The sequence below is a fragment of the Oncorhynchus tshawytscha genome, linkage group LG22, assembly GCF_018296145.1.
Source record: "Oncorhynchus tshawytscha isolate Ot180627B linkage group LG22, Otsh_v2.0, whole genome shotgun sequence".
Classification (NCBI taxonomy): domain Eukaryota; kingdom Metazoa; phylum Chordata; class Actinopteri; order Salmoniformes; family Salmonidae; genus Oncorhynchus; species Oncorhynchus tshawytscha.
This window is the reverse complement of record NC_056450.1, coordinates 34,343,027-34,358,107: the sequence shown is the minus strand read 5'-3', so window position 1 is coordinate 34,358,107 and position 15,081 is coordinate 34,343,027. Positions and strand designations below refer to the sequence as shown.

The 15,081-nt window shown below is 50.1% G+C and overlaps 1 protein-coding gene across 2 annotated transcripts in view; it reads left to right on the top strand.

Annotated features, from left to right (window-relative positions):
- LOC112221342 (cytochrome P450 3A27-like) overlaps positions 1-15,081 on the top strand; it is a 32,929-nt gene that overhangs the window by 12,411 nt on the left and 5,437 nt on the right. Inside the window, exons 12-13 of one of the 2 annotated variants that reach the window (XM_042304116.1) lie at positions 1,577-1,739; positions 1,991-2,100. In XM_042304116.1, the coding sequence (XP_042160050.1) occupies positions 1,577-1,739; positions 1,991-2,086 (259 nt within the window). In that variant the 3' untranslated portion in view covers positions 2,087-2,100. Of the gene's footprint in view, positions 1-1,576; positions 1,740-1,990; positions 2,807-15,081 lie in introns of those variants that run through there. The other variant, XM_042304115.1, reaches the window with a different exon arrangement.

Sequence of the window (15,081 nt, the reverse complement as noted above, 5' to 3'; positions counted from 1 at the left end):
CTGACCACTACTAGATATAGAGTCTGTACAGTCACTGACCACTACTAGTTATAGTCTATAGAGTTACTGACCACTACTAGTTATAGAGTCTGTAGAGTTACTGACCACTCCTCTAGTTATAGAGTCTGTAGAGTTACTGACCACTACTAGTTATAGAGTCTGTAGAGTTACTGACCACTACTAGTTATAGAGTCTGTAGAGTTACTGACCACTACTCTAGTTATAGAGTCTGTGGAGTTACTGACCACTGACCACTACTCTCGTTATAGTGTCTAGAGTTACTGACCACTTCTTGTTACTCTCTGTAGAGTTACTGACCACTACTAATTGTAGAGTCTGTGGAGTTACTGACCACTACTAGTTATAGAGTCTGTATAGTTACTGTCCACTGCTCTAGTTATAGAGTCTGTATAGTTACTGTCCACTACCCTAATTATAGAGACTGTAGAGTTACTGACCACTTGTTAAGCATAGCGACACAGGGGAACCCAAGAGCAGACTCAGATGAGGAAACAGGGATGAATGATCCAAAATATATTTTTTTTACACAGGGAGATATGGAGTGAAAATCCGGGCAAGCTCGGATGAGTTGCAGTAAAAATAGATGTGGAGACTGAGTTTGGAGTTAGCTGAGTAGAACAGGGTAAACAGATCCTGATGGGATTCTAAGGTAGTGGTGGTGAGTAAAATCCAGAGCAAGGTAGTTGGGTGGTGAGATGTAGAATGGGAGACAGGAGACAGAGACAGAGTGGTAAATGAGCAGAGATTACAATCTGGCAGAGTGGAAGTGGCAGGACTGAGTATTTGTAGAGGTCTTGATTATGGAACGAGTTGCAGCTGGTAGGGATCTGCTCTGACTCCAACACACCTGTCTCCAAACACACAATCACACAGAGAGGGAGAGAGAGAGTGTACAGGGGGAGTAACTGCAAGTCAAGAAGACACCGGATGAACACCAGAGGGTGTTGCAGGAGCAGATGTGACACATCTACTAGTTATAGAGTCTGTAGAGTTACTGACCACTACTCTAGTTAAATATTCTGTAGCATTGCTGAACACTACTCTAGTTATAGAGCCTGTAGAGTTACCGACCACTACTAGTTATAGAGTCTGTAGAGTTACTGACCACTACTAGTTATAGAGTCTGTAGAGTTACTGACCACTACTCTAGTTAAATATTCTGTAGCATTGCTGAACACTACTCTAGTTATAGAGCCTGTAGAGTTACCGACCACTACTAGTTATAGAGTCTGTAGAGTTACTGACCACTACTAGTTATAGAGTCTGTAGAGTTACTGACCACTACTCTAGTTAAATATTCTGTAGCATTGCTGAACACTACTCTAGTTATAGAGTCTGTAGAGTTACCGACCACTACTAGTTATAGAGTCTGTAGAGTTACTGACCACTACTAGTTATAGAGTCTGTAGAGTTACTGACCACTACTCTAGTTAAATATTCTGTAGCATTGCTGAACACTACTCTAGTTAAATATTCTGTAGCATTGCTGAACACTACTCTAGTATTGGACACAGAGCTGAATGCTACTTTGATCTGAACACTCCTCTGTCCTCAGGTTCAGTAAGGAGAACAGAGAGAACATTGATCCCTACACCTTCCTTCCGTTTGGGATGGGGCCCAGGAACTGTATCGGCATGAGATTCGCCCTCCAGACCATTAAGCTGGTGATAGTGGAGATCCTCCAGAGCTTCAGTTTTGTCACCTGCAAGGAGACAGAAGTGAGATTACTGATCGTCTCAATGGGATTATTGGTGTGCTTGAGTCTTTGTGTATATGCGTGCAAGTTTTTGAATATGTTGGTGTTGAATGTTGGCTTGTGATGGCTTATCTTTGTGTTGTTGACTGTAGTAGCTGTTTGGGTGAGCTTAGGTTCTCAAAACAGAATTAAACCGTAACTGATTACATTGAGAGACTGGGTGGTGCTGTATTCATATCGGTTTTTATATAGACTTCCTGGATGTGTCCTCAGGTTCCTCTGGAGCTGTTTGACAACGGCTTCATCGCCCCAACGAAGCCCATCAAGCTGAAGCTGGTCCCCCGTGTTGTGGCCCACAGCCAGGATTGAGAGGAGATGCACAGGTATACAGGACACTACCCTGTTAGTCTAGCCAAGTCGGTTTCTGCTTCAGTCAAAAATGGTTGGCATGGCAATGAGTAAATTGTCTAAAGGACAAGGCAACCTTCCTATTGGAAGGGATCATCTTAGACTCGTTGATATTCCAGGCTTATCCTCTGGAATTAGTACAATTGATTGTTTTTATAGTGAAGAAACTACCCAACTAGCTATATTACTAAAATATTGACGTGTGTAGGCTTTTTGTATCATATTTGCAGGAATCCCTTGAAATTAAGATGACTCATCCCAAGGGTCATGCAATGAGTATAAAGTGAATACAATATGGACAATTCTAGTAACCATGTGTGCCTTCATTTGTTTTGTAAAATAATTTCTGTTCAGGTATTGAACAACCACAGATCACTAACTAACTTACCTGCAAGAGATTGCTGCAACACAATGTACAACCAATATATAATATATGACCATGAATTATCTAATGCTTTTACTGATGTAAGATAGTATCCCTCATATAACCCTCTTATAAAACTCACATACCATGTCCACCAACCCCTCCTGTATATTATGCTTTGCAATAGAATGCCTGAGACTGTCACTTCCTCTGTTTATGCTGTACGGGGTTTTGGAATTTGTTATGTAATGATTTAATCTGTAGTGTAATTCTAACAGTAATACTGCTGGACTGTAGTAAATGTTTTCTACCTGTAAGACTAGCTGCTTGAGTTGAATCTGTTCTGTTCCCCAGTCACCTGTACATCCACCTGTTCCCCAGTCACCTGTACGTTCACCTGTTCCCCAGTCACTTGTAGGTTCACCTGTTACCAAGTCACTTGTAGGTTCACCTGTTCCCCAGTCACTTGTAGGTTCACCTGTTCCCCAGTCACTTGTACGTTCACCTGTTCCCTAGTCACTTGTAGGTTCACCTGTTCCCCAGTCACTTGTACGTTCACCTGTTCCCCAGTCACCTGTACGTTCACCTGTTCCCCAGACACCTGTACGTTCACCTGTTCCCCAGTCACCTGTACGTTCACCTGTTCCCCAGTCACTTGTAGGTTCGCCTGTTCTCCAGTCACCTGTACGTTCACCTGTTCCCCAGTCACTTGTAGGTTCACCTGTTCCCCAGTCACTTGTACGTTCACCTGTTCCCCAGTCACTTGTACGTTCACCTGTTCCCAGTCACTTGTAGGTTCGCCTGTTCTCCAGTCACTTGTAGGTTCACCTGTTCCCCAGTCACTTGTACGTTCACCTGTTCCCTAGTCACTTGTAGGTTCACCTGTTCCCCAGTCACTTCTACGTTCACCTGTTCCCCAGTCACTTGTAGGTTCGCCTGTTCTCCAGTCACTTGTACGTTCACCTGTTCCCTAGTCACTTGTAGGTTCACATGTTCCCCAGTCACTTGTACGTTCACCTGTTCCCCAGTCACCTGTACGTTCACCTGTTCCCCAGTCACCTGTACGTTCACCTGTTCCCCAGTCACCTGTACGTTCACCTGTTCCCCAGTCACTTGTAGGTTCACCTGTTCTCCAGTCACCTGTACGTTCACCTGTTCCCCAGTCACTTGTAGGTTCACCTGTTCCCCAGTCACTTGTAGGTTCACCTGTTCCCCAGTCACTTGTAGGTTCACCTGTTCCCCAGTCACTTGTACGTTCACCTGTTCCCCAGTCACTTGTAGGTTCGCCTGTTCTCCAGTCACTTGTAGGTTCGTCTGTTCTCCAGTCACCTGTACGTTCACCTGTTCCCCAGTCACTTGTACGTTCACCTGTTCTCCAGTCACTTGTAGGTTCGTCTGTTCTCCAGTCACCTGTACGTTCACCTGTTCCCCAGTCACTTGTACGTTCACCTGTTCCCCAGTCACTTGTAGGTTCACCTGTTCCCGAGTCACCTGTACGTTCACCTGTTCCCCAGTCACTTGTAGGTTCACCTGTTCCCCAGTCACTTGTAGGTTCACCTGTTCCCCAGTCACCTGTACGTTCACCTGTTCCCCAGTCACTTGTAGGTTCACCTGTTCCCCAGTCACCTGTAGGTTCACCTGTTCCCCAGTCACCTGTACGTTCCCCTGTTCTCCAGTCACCTCTACATTCACCTGTTCCCCAGTCACTTGTACGTTCACCTGTTCCCGAGTCACTTGTCGTTTCACCTGTTCCCCAGTCACTTGTAGGTTCACCTGTTCCCCAGTCACTTGTACATTCACCTGTTCCCTAGTCACTTGTAGGTTCACCTGTTCCCCAGTCACTTGTACGTTCACCTGTTCCCCAGTCACTTGTAGGTTCGCCTGTTCTCCAGTCACTTGTACGTTCACCTGTTCCCTAGTCACTTGTAGGTTCACCTGTTCCCCAGTCACTTGTACGTTCACCTGTTCCCCAGTCACCTGTTCCCCAGTCACTTGTAGGTTCGCCTGTTCTCCAGTCACCTGTACGTTCACCTGTTCCCCAGTCACTTGTAGGTTCACCTGTTCCCCAGTCACTTGTAGGTTCACCTGTTCCCCAGTCACTTGTAGGTTCACCTGTTCCCCAGTCACTTGTAGGTTCACCTGTTCCCCAGTCACTTGTACGTTCACCTGTTCCCCAGTCACCTGTACGTTCACCTGTTCCCCAGTCACCTGTACGTTCACCTGTTCCCCAGTCACCTGTAGGTTCACCTGTTCTCCAGTCACCTGTACGTTCCCTGTTCTCCAGTCACCTGTAGGTTCACCTGTTCCCCAGTCACCTGTACGTTCCCCTGTTCTCCAGTCACCTGTAGGTTCACCTGTTCCCCAGTCACTTGTATGTTCACCTGTTCCCCAGTCACTTGTAGGTTCACCTGTTCCCCAGTCACTTGTACGTTCACCTGTTCCCCAGTCACCTGTACGTTCACCTGTTCCCCAGTCACCTGTACGTTCACCTGTTCCCCAGTCACCTGTACGTTCACCTGTTCCCCAGTCACTTGTAGGTTCGCCTGTTCTCCAGTCACCTGTACGTTCACCTGTTCCCCAGTCACTTGTAGGTTCACCTGTTCCCCAGTCACTTGTTCACCTGTTCCCAGTCACTTGTACGTTCACCTGTTCCCAGTCACTTGTAGGTTCACCTGTTCTCCAGTCACTTGTACGTTCACCTGTTCCCTAGTCACTTGTAGGTTCACCTGTTCCCCAGTCACTTGTACGTTCACCTGTTCCCCAGTCACCTGTACGTTCACCTGTTCCCCAGTCACCTGTACGTTCACCTGTTCCCCAGTCACCTGTACGTTCACCTGTTCCCCAGTCACTTGTAGGTTCACCTGTTCTCCAGTCACCTGTACGTTCACCTGTTCCCCAGTCACTTGTAGGTTCACCTGTTCCCCAGTCACTTGTAGGTTCACCTGTTCCCCAGTCACTTGTAGGTTCACCTGTTCCCCAGTCACTTGTACGTTCACCTGTTCTCCAGTCACTTGTAGGTTCGTCTGTTCTCCAGTCACCTGTACGTTCACCTGTTCCCCAGTCACTTGTACGTTCACCTGTTCTCCAGTCACTTGTAGGTTCGTCTGTTCTCCAGTCACCTGTACGTTCACCTGTTCCCCAGTCACTTGTACGTTCACCTGTTCCCCAGTCACTTGTAGGTTCACCTGTTCCCGAGTCACCTGTACGTTCACCTGTTCCCCAGTCACTTGTAGGTTCACCTGTTCCCCAGTCACTTGTAGGTTCACCTGTTCCCCAGTCACCTGTACGTTCACCTGTTCCCCAGTCACTTGTAGGTTCACCTGTTCCCCAGTCACTTGTAGGTTCACCTGTTCCCCAGTCACTTGTACGTTCACCTGTTCTCCAGTCACTTGTACGTTCACCTGTTCCCTAGTCACTTGTAGGTTCACCTGTTCCCCAGTCACTTGTACGTTCACCTGTTCCCCAGTCACCTGTACGTTCACCTGTTCCCCAGTCACCTGTACGTTCACCTGTTCCCCAGTCACCTGTACCTGTTCACCTGTTCCCCAGTCACTTGTAGGTTCACCTGTTCTCCAGTCACCTGTACGTTCACCTGTTCCCCAGTCACTTGTAGGTTCACCTGTTCCCCAGTCACTTGTAGGTTCACCTGTTCCCCAGTCACTTGTAGGTTCACCTGTTCCCAGTCACTTGTACGTTCACCTGTTCCCCAGTCACTTGTAGGTTCACCTGTTCTCCAGTCACTGTAGGTCCCCCAGTCACCTGTACGTTCACCTGTTCCCCAGTCACTTGTACGTTCACCTGTTCTCCAGTCACTTGTAGGTTCACCTGTTCTCCAGTCACCTGTACTTTCACCTGTTCCCCAGTCACTTGTACGTTCACCTGTTCCCCAGTCACTTGTAGGTTCACCTGTTCCCAGTCACCTGTACGTTCACCTGTTCCCCAGTCACTTGTAGGTTCACCTGTTCCCCAGTCACTTGTAGGTTCACCTGTTCCCCAGTCACCTGTACGTTCACCTGTTCCCCAGTCACTTGTAGGTTCACCTGTTCCCCAGTCACTTGTAGGTTCACCTGTTCCCCAGTCACCTGTACGTTCACCTGTTCCCCAGTCACTTGTAGGTTCACCTGTTCCCAGTCACTTGTAGGTTCACCTGTTCCCCAGTCACCTGTAGTCACCTGTTCCCCAGTCACCTGTACGTTCACCTGTTCCCCAGTCACCTGTACGTTCACCTGTTCCCCAGTCACTTGTAGGTTCACCTGTTCCCAGTCACCTGTACGTTCACCTGTTCCCCAGTCACTTGTAGGTTCACCTGTTCCCAGTCACTTGTAGGTTCACCTGTTCCCCAGTCACCTGTAGGTTCACCTGTTCCCCAGTCACTTGTAGGTTCACCTGTTCCCCAGTCACTTGTAGGTTCACCTGTTCCCCAGTCACTTGTACGTTCACCTGTTCCCCAGTCACTTGTAGGTTCGCCTGTTCTCCAGTCACTTGTAGGTTCACCTGTTCTCCAGTCACCTGTACGTTCACCTGTTCCCCAGTCACTTGTACGTTCACCTGTTCTCCAGTCACTTGTAGGTTCACCTGTTCTCCAGTCACCTGTACTTTCACCTGTTCCCCAGTCACTTGTCACTTGTACGTTCACCTGTTCCCCAGTCACTTGTAGGTTCACCTGTTCCCAGTCACCTGTACGTTCACCTGTTCCCCAGTCACTTGTAGGTTCACCTGTTCCCCAGTCACTTGTAGGTTCACCTGTTCCCCAGTCACCTGTACGTTCACCTGTTCCCCAGTCACTTGTAGGTTCACCTGTTCCCCAGTCACCTGTAGGTTCACCTGTTCCCCAGTCACCTGTACGTTCCCTGTTCTCCAGTCACCTCTACATTCACCTGTTCCCCAGTCACTTGTACGTTCACCTGTTCCCCAGTCACTTGTCGTTTCACCTGTTCCCCAGTCACTTGTAGGTTCACCTGTTCCCCAGTCACTTGTACATTCACCTGTTCCCTAGTCACTTGTAGGTTCACCTGTTCCCCAGTCACTTGTACGTTCACCTGTTCCCCAGTCACTTGTAGGTTCGCCTGTTCTCCAGTCACTTGTACGTTCACCTGTTCCCTAGTCACTTGTAGGTTCACCTGTTCCCCAGTCACTTGTACGTTCACCTGTTCCCCAGTCACCTGTACGTTCACCTGTTCCCCAGTCACCTGTTCCCCAGTCACTTGTAGGTTCACCTGTTCTCCAGTCACCTGTACGTTCACCTGTTCCCCAGTCACTTGTAGGTTCACCTGTTCCCCAGTCACTTGTAGGTTCACCTGTTCCCCAGTCACTTGTAGGTTCACCTGTTCACCTGTTCCCCAGTCACTTGTAGGTTCACCTGTTCCCCAGTCACTTGTAGGTTCACCTGTTCCCCAGTCACCTGTACGTTCACCTGTTCCCCAGTCACCTGTACGTTCACCTGTTCCCCAGTCACCTGTTCACCTGTTCCCCAGTCACTTGTAGGTTCACCTGTTCTCCAGTCACCTGTACGTTCCCCTGTTCTCCAGTCACCTGTAGGTTCACCTGTTCCCCAGTCACCTGTACGTTCCCCTGTTCTCCAGTCACCTGTAGGTTCACCTGTTCCCCAGTCACTTGTATGTTCACCTGTTCCCTAGTCACTTGTAGGTTCACCTGTTCCCCAGTCACTTGAACGTTCACCTGTTCCCCAGTCACCTGTACGTTCACCTGTTCCCCAGTCACCTGTACGTTCACCTGTTCCCCAGTCACCTGTACGTCACCTGTTCCCCAGTCACTTGTAGGTTCACCTGTTATCCAGTCACCTGTTCACCTGTTCCCCAGTCACTTGTAGGTTCACCTGTTCCCCAGTCACTTGTACGTTCACCTGTTCCCCAGTCACTTGTACGTTCACCTGTTCCCAGTCACTTGTAGGTTCGCCTGTTCTCCAGTCACTTGTACGTTCACCTGTTCCCCAGTCACTTGTAGGTTCACCTGTTCCCCAGTCACTTGTACGTTCACCTGTTCCCCAGTCACCTGTACGTTCACCTGTTCTCCAGTCACCTGTACGTTCACCTGTTCCCCAGTCACCTGTACGTTCACCTGTTCCCCAGTCACTTGTAGGTTCACCTGTTCTCCAGTCACCTGTACGTTCACCTGTTCCCCAGTCACTTGTAGGTTCACCTGTTCCCCAGTCACTTGTAGTTCACCTGTTCCCCAGTCACTTGTAGGTTCACCTGTTCCCCAGTCACTTGTAGGTTCACCTGTTCTCCAGTCACTTGTAGGTTCACCTGTTCCCCAGTCACCTTGTAGGTTCACCTGTTCCCCAGTCACTTGTACGTTCACCTGTTCTCCCAGTCACTTGTAGGTTCACCTGTTCTCCAGTCACCTGTACGTTCACCTGTTCCCCAGTCACTTGTACGTTCACCTGTTCCCCAGTCACTTGTAGGTTCACCTGTTCCCCAGTCACCTGTACGTTCACCTGTTCCCCAGTCACTTGTAGGTTCACCTGTTCCCCAGTCACTTGTAGGTTCACCTGTTCCCCAGTCACCTGTACGTTCACCTGTTCCCCAGTCACTTGTAGGTTCACCTGTTCCCCAGTCACTTGTAGGTTCACCTGTTCTCCCAGTCACCTGTACGTTCACCTGTTCCCTAGTCACTTGTAGGTTCACCTGTTCTCCAGTCACCTGTACGTTCACCTGTTCCCCAGTCACTTGTACGTTCACCTGTTCCCCAGTCACTTGTACGTTCACCTGTTCTCCAGTCACTTGTAGGTTCACCTGTTCTCCAGTCACTTGTTCACCTGTTCTGTTCCAGTCACCTGTACGTTCACCTGTTCCCCAGTCACTTGTAGGTTCACCTGTTCCCAGTCACTTGTACGTTCACCTGTTCCCCAGTCACTTGTAGGTTCACCTGTTCCCCAGTCACTTGTACGTTCACCTGTTCTCCAGTCACTTGTAGGTTCACCTGTTCTCCAGTCACCTGTAGTTCACCTGTTCCCCAGTCACTTGTACGTTCACCTGTTCTCCAGTCACTTGTAGGTTCGTCCTGTTCTCCAGTCACCTGTACGTTCACCTGTTCCCCAGTCACTTGTACGTTCACCTGTTCCCCAGTCACTTGTAGGTTCACCTGTTCCCCAGTCACTTGTACGTTCACCTGTTCTCCAGTCACTTGTAGGTTCACTGTTCTCCAGTCACTTGTAGGTTCACCTGTTCTCCAGTCACCTGTACGTTCACCTGTTCCCCAGTCACTTGTACGTTCACCTGTTCCCAGTCACTTGTAGGTTCACCTGTTCCCCAGTCACTTGTAGGTTCACCTGTTCCCCAGTCACTTGTACGTTCACCTGTTCCCAGTCACTTGTAGGTTCACCTGTTCTCCAGTCACCTGTAGGTTCACCTGTTCCCCAGTCACCTGTACATTCACCTGTCACCTGTTCCCTGTTCCCCAGTCACTTGTCGTTCACCTGTTCCCCAGTCACTTGTAGGTTCACCTGTTCCCCAGTCACTTGTACATTCACCTGTTCCCTAGTCACTTGTAGGTTCACCTGTTCCCCAGTCACTTGTACGTTCACCTGTTCCCCAGTCACTTGTAGGTTCACCTGTTCTCCAGTCACTTGTACGTTCACCTGTTCCCCAGTCACTTGTAGGTTCACCTGTTCCCCAGTCACTTGTACGTTCACCTGTTCCCCAGTCACCTGTACGTTCACCTGTTCCCCAGTCACCTGTTCCCCAGTCACTTGTAGGTTCGCCTGTTCTCCAGTCACCTGTACGTTCACCTGTTCCCCAGTCACTTGTAGGTTCACCTGTTCCCCAGTCACTTGTAGGTTCACCTGTTCCCCAGTCACTTGTAGGTTCACCTGTTCCCCAGTCACTTGTAGGTTCACCTGTTCCCCAGTCACTTGTAGGTTCACCTGTTCCCCAGTCACCTGTACGTTCACCTGTTCCCCAGTCACCTGTACGTTCACCTGTTCCCCAGTCACCTGTACGTTCACCTGTTCCCCAGTCACCTGTACGTTCACCTGTTCCCCAGTCACTTGTAGGTTCACCTGTTCTCCAGTCACCTGCACGTTCCCCTGTTCTCCAGTCACCTGTAGGTTCACCTGTTCCCCAGTCACCTGTACGTTCCCCTGTTCTCCAGTCACCTGTAGGTTCACCTGTTCCCTAGTCACTTGTATGTTCACCTGTTCCCTAGTCACTTGTAGGTTCACCTGTTCCCCAGTCACTTGAACGTTCACCTGTTCCCCAGTCACCTGTACGTTCACCTGTTCCCCAGTCACCTGTACGTTCACCTGTTCCCCAGTCACCTGTTCGTCACCTCACCTGTTCCCCAGTCACTTGTAGGTTCGCCCAGTGTTCACCTGTTCCCCAGTCACTTGTAGGTTCACCTGTTCCCCAGTCACTTGTAGGTTCACCTGTTCCCCAGTCACTTGTACGTTCACCTGTTCCCCAGTCACTTGTAGGTTCACCTGTTCCCAGTCACTTGTAGGTTCACCTGTTCCCAGTCACTTGTAGGTTCACCTGTTCCCCAGTCACTTGTCACTTGTACGTTCACCTGTTCCCCAGTCACCTGTACGTTCACCTGTTCTCCAGTCACCTGTACGTTCACCTGTTCCCCAGTCACCTGTACGTTCACCTGTTCCCCAGTCACTTGTAGGTTCACCTGTTCTCCAGTCACCTGTACGTTCACCTGTTCCCCAGTCACTTGTAGGTTCACCTGTTCCCCAGTCACTTGTAGGTTCACCTGTTCCCCAGTCACTTGTAGGTTCACCTGTTCCCCAGTCACTTGTACGTTCACCTGTTCTCCAGTCACTTGTAGGTTCGTCTGTTCTCCAGTCACCTGTACGTTCACCTGTTCCCCAGTCACTTGTAGGTTCACCTGTTCTCCAGTCACTTGTAGGTTCACTGTTCTCCAGTCACCTGTACGTTCACCTGTTCCCCAGTCACTTGTACGTTCACCTGTTCCCCAGTCACTTGTAGGTTCACCTGTTCCCGAGTCACCTGTACGTTCACCTGTTCCCCAGTCACTTGTAGGTTCACCTGTTCCCCAGTCACTTGTAGGTTCACCTGTTCCCCAGTCACCTGTACGTTCACCTGTTCCCCAGTCACTTGTAGGTTCACCTGTTCCCCAGTCACTTGTAGGTTCACCTGTTCTCCAGTCACCTGTCACCTGTTCCCTAGTCACTTGTAGGTTCCTGTTCTCCAGTCACCTGTACGTTCACCTGTTCCCCAGTCACTTGTACGTTCACCTGTTCTCCAGTCACTTGTAGGTTCACCTGTTCTCCAGTCACTTGTAGGTTCACCTGTTCCCAGTCACCTGTACGTTCACCTGTTCCCCAGTCACTTGTACGTTCACCTGTTCCCCAGTCACTTGTACGTTCACCTGTTCCCCAGTCACTTGTAGGTTCACCTGTTCCCCAGTCACCTGTACGTTCACCTGTTCTCCAGTCACTTGTTTCCCCAGTCACCTGTACGTTCACCTGTTCCCCAGTCACCTGTACGTTCACCTGTTCTCCAGTCACTTGTAGGTTCACCTGTTCTCCAGTCACCTGTACGTTCACCTGTTCCCCAGTCACTTGTACGTTCACCTGTTCCCCAGTCACTTGTAGGTTCACCTGTTCCCCAGTCACCTGTACGTTCACCTGTTCCCCAGTCACTTGTAGGTTCACCTGTTCCCCAGTCACTTGTAGGTTCACCTGTTCCCCAGTCACCTGTACGTTCACCTGTTCCCCAGTCACTTGTAGGTTCACCTGTTCCCCAGTCACTTGTAGGTTCACCTGTTCTCCAGTCACCTGTACGTTCACCTGTTCCCTAGTCACTTGTAGGTTCGTCTGTTCTCCAGTCACCTGTACGTTCACCTGTTCCCCAGTCACTTGTACGTTCACCTGTTCTCCAGTCACTTGTAGGTTCGTCTGTTCTCCAGTCACTTGTAGGTTCACCTGTTCTCCAGTCACCTGTACGTTCACCTGTTCCCCAGTCACTTGTAGGTTCACCTGTTCCCCAGTCACCTGTACGTTCACCTGTTCCCCAGTCACTTGTAGGTTCACCTGTTCCCCAGTCACTTGTAGGTTCACCTGTTCCCCAGTCACCTGTACGTTCACCTGTTCCCCAGTCACTTGTAGGTTCACCTGTTCCCCAGTCACTTGTAGGTTCACTTGTTCCCCAGTCACTTGTAGGTTCACCTGTTCCCCAGTCACTTCTACATTCACCTGTTCCCCAGTCACTTGTAGGTTTGCCTGTTCTCCAGTCACTTGTATTTTCACCTGTTCCCCAGTCACTTGTACGTTCACCTGTTCCCCAGTCACTTGTAGGTTCGCCTGTTCTCCAGTCACCTGTACATTCACCTGTTCCCCAGTCACCTGTACGTTCACCTGTTCCCCAGTCACTTGTAGGTTCGCCTGTTCTCCAGTCACTTGTAGGTTCACCTGTTCCCCAGTCACTTGTAGGTTCACCTGTTCCCCAGTCACTTGTATGTTCACCTGTTCCCCAGTCACTTGTACGTTCACCTGTTCCCCAGTCACTTGTAGGTTCGCCTGTTCTCCAGTCACCTGTACATTCACCTGTTCCCCAGTCACCTGTACGTTCACCTGTTCCCCAGTCACTTGTAGGTTCGCCTGTTCTCCAGTCACTTGTAGGTTCACCTGTTCCCCAGTCACTTGTATGTTCACCTGTTCCCTAGTCACTTGTAGGTTCACCTGTTCCCCAGTCACTTGTACGTTCACCTGTTCCCCAGTCACCTGTACGTTCACCTGTTCCCCAGTCACCTGTACGTTCACCTGTTCCCCAGTCACCTGTACGTTCACCTGTTCCCCAGTCACTTGTAGGTTCGCCTGTTCTCCAGTCACCTGTACGTTCACCTGTTCCCCAGTCACTTGTAGGTTCACCTGTTCCCCAGTCACTTGTACGTTCACCTGTTCCCCAGTCACTTGTACGTTCACCTGTTCCCAGTCACTTGTAGGTTCGCCTGTTCTCCAGTCACTTGTAGGTTCACCTGTTCCCCAGTCACTTGTAGGTTCACCTGTTCCCCAGTCACTTCTACGTTCACCTGTTCCCCAGTCACTTGTAGGTTCGCCTGTTCTCCAGTCACTTGTACGTTCACCTGTTCCCTAGTCACTTGTAGGTTCACCTGTTCCCCAGTCACTTGTACGTTCACCTGTTCCCCAGTCACCTGTACACCTGTTCACCTGTTCCCCAGTCACCTGTACGTTCACCTGTTCCCCAGTCACCTGTACGTTCACCTGTTCCCCAGTCACTGTAGGTTCACCTGTTCTCCAGTCACCTGTAGGTTCACCTGTTCCCCAGTCACTTGTAGGTTCACCTGTTCCCCAGTCACTTGTAGGTTCACCTGTTCCCCTGTTCCCCAGTCACTTGTAGGTTCACCTGTTCCCAGTCACTTGTAGGTTCACCTGTTCTCCAGTCACTTGTAGGTTCACCTGTTCCCCAGTCACTTGTACGTTCACCTGTTCCCCAGTCACTTGTAGGTTCACCTGTTCCCCAGTCACTTGTAGGTTCACCTTTTCCCCAGTCACCTGTACGTTCACCTGTTCCCCAGTCACTTGTAGGTTCACCTGTTCCCCAGTCACTTGTAGGTTCACCTGTTCCCCAGTCACCTGTACGTTCACCTGTTCCCCAGTCACTTGTAGGTTCACCTGTTCTCCAGTCACCTGTACGTTCCCCTGTTCTCCAGTCACCTGTAGGTTCACCTGTTCCCCAGTCACCTGTACGTTCCCCTGTTCTCCAGTCACCTCTACGTTCACCTGTTCCCCAGTCACTTGTACGTTCACCTGTTCCCCAGTCACTTGTCGTTTCACCTGTTCCCCAGTCACTTGTACGTTCACCTGTTCCCCAGTCACTTGTAGGTTCACCTGTTCCCCAGTCACTTGTAGGTTCACCTGTTCCCCAGTCACTTGTACGTTCACCTGTTCTCCAGTCACTCGTAGGTTCGTCTGTTCTCCAGTCACCTGTACGTTCACCTGTTCCCCAGTCACTTGTAGGTTCACCTGTTCCCGAGTCACCTGTACGTTCACCTGTTCCCCAGTCACTTGTAGGTTCACCTGTTCCCCAGTCACTTGTAGGTTCACCTGTTCCCCAGTCACCTGTACGTTCACCTGTTGCCCAGTCACTTGTAGGTTCACCTGTTCCCCAGTCACTTGTAGGTTCACATGTTCCCCAGTCACTTGTAGGTCCACCTGTTCTCCAGTCACCTGTACGTTCACCTGTTCCCCAGTCACTTGTAGGTTCACCTGTTCCCCAGTCACTTGTAGGTTCACCTGTTCCCCAGTCACTTGTAGGTTCACCTGTTCCCGAGTCACCTGTACGTTCACCTGTTCCCCAGTCACTTGTAGGTTCACCTGTTCTCCAGTCACCTGTACGTTCACCTGTTCCCCAGTCACCTGTACGTTCACCTGTTCCCCAGTCACTTGTAGGTTCACCTGTTCTCCAGTCACCTGTACGTTCCCCTGTTCTCCAGTCACCTGTAGGTTCATCTGTTCCCCAGTCACCTGTACGTTCCCCTGTTCTCCAGTCACCTGTAGGTTCACCTGTTCCCCAGTCACCTGTACGTTCCCCTGTTCTCCAGTCACCTGTACGTTCACCTGTTCCCCAGTCACCTGTACGTTCAC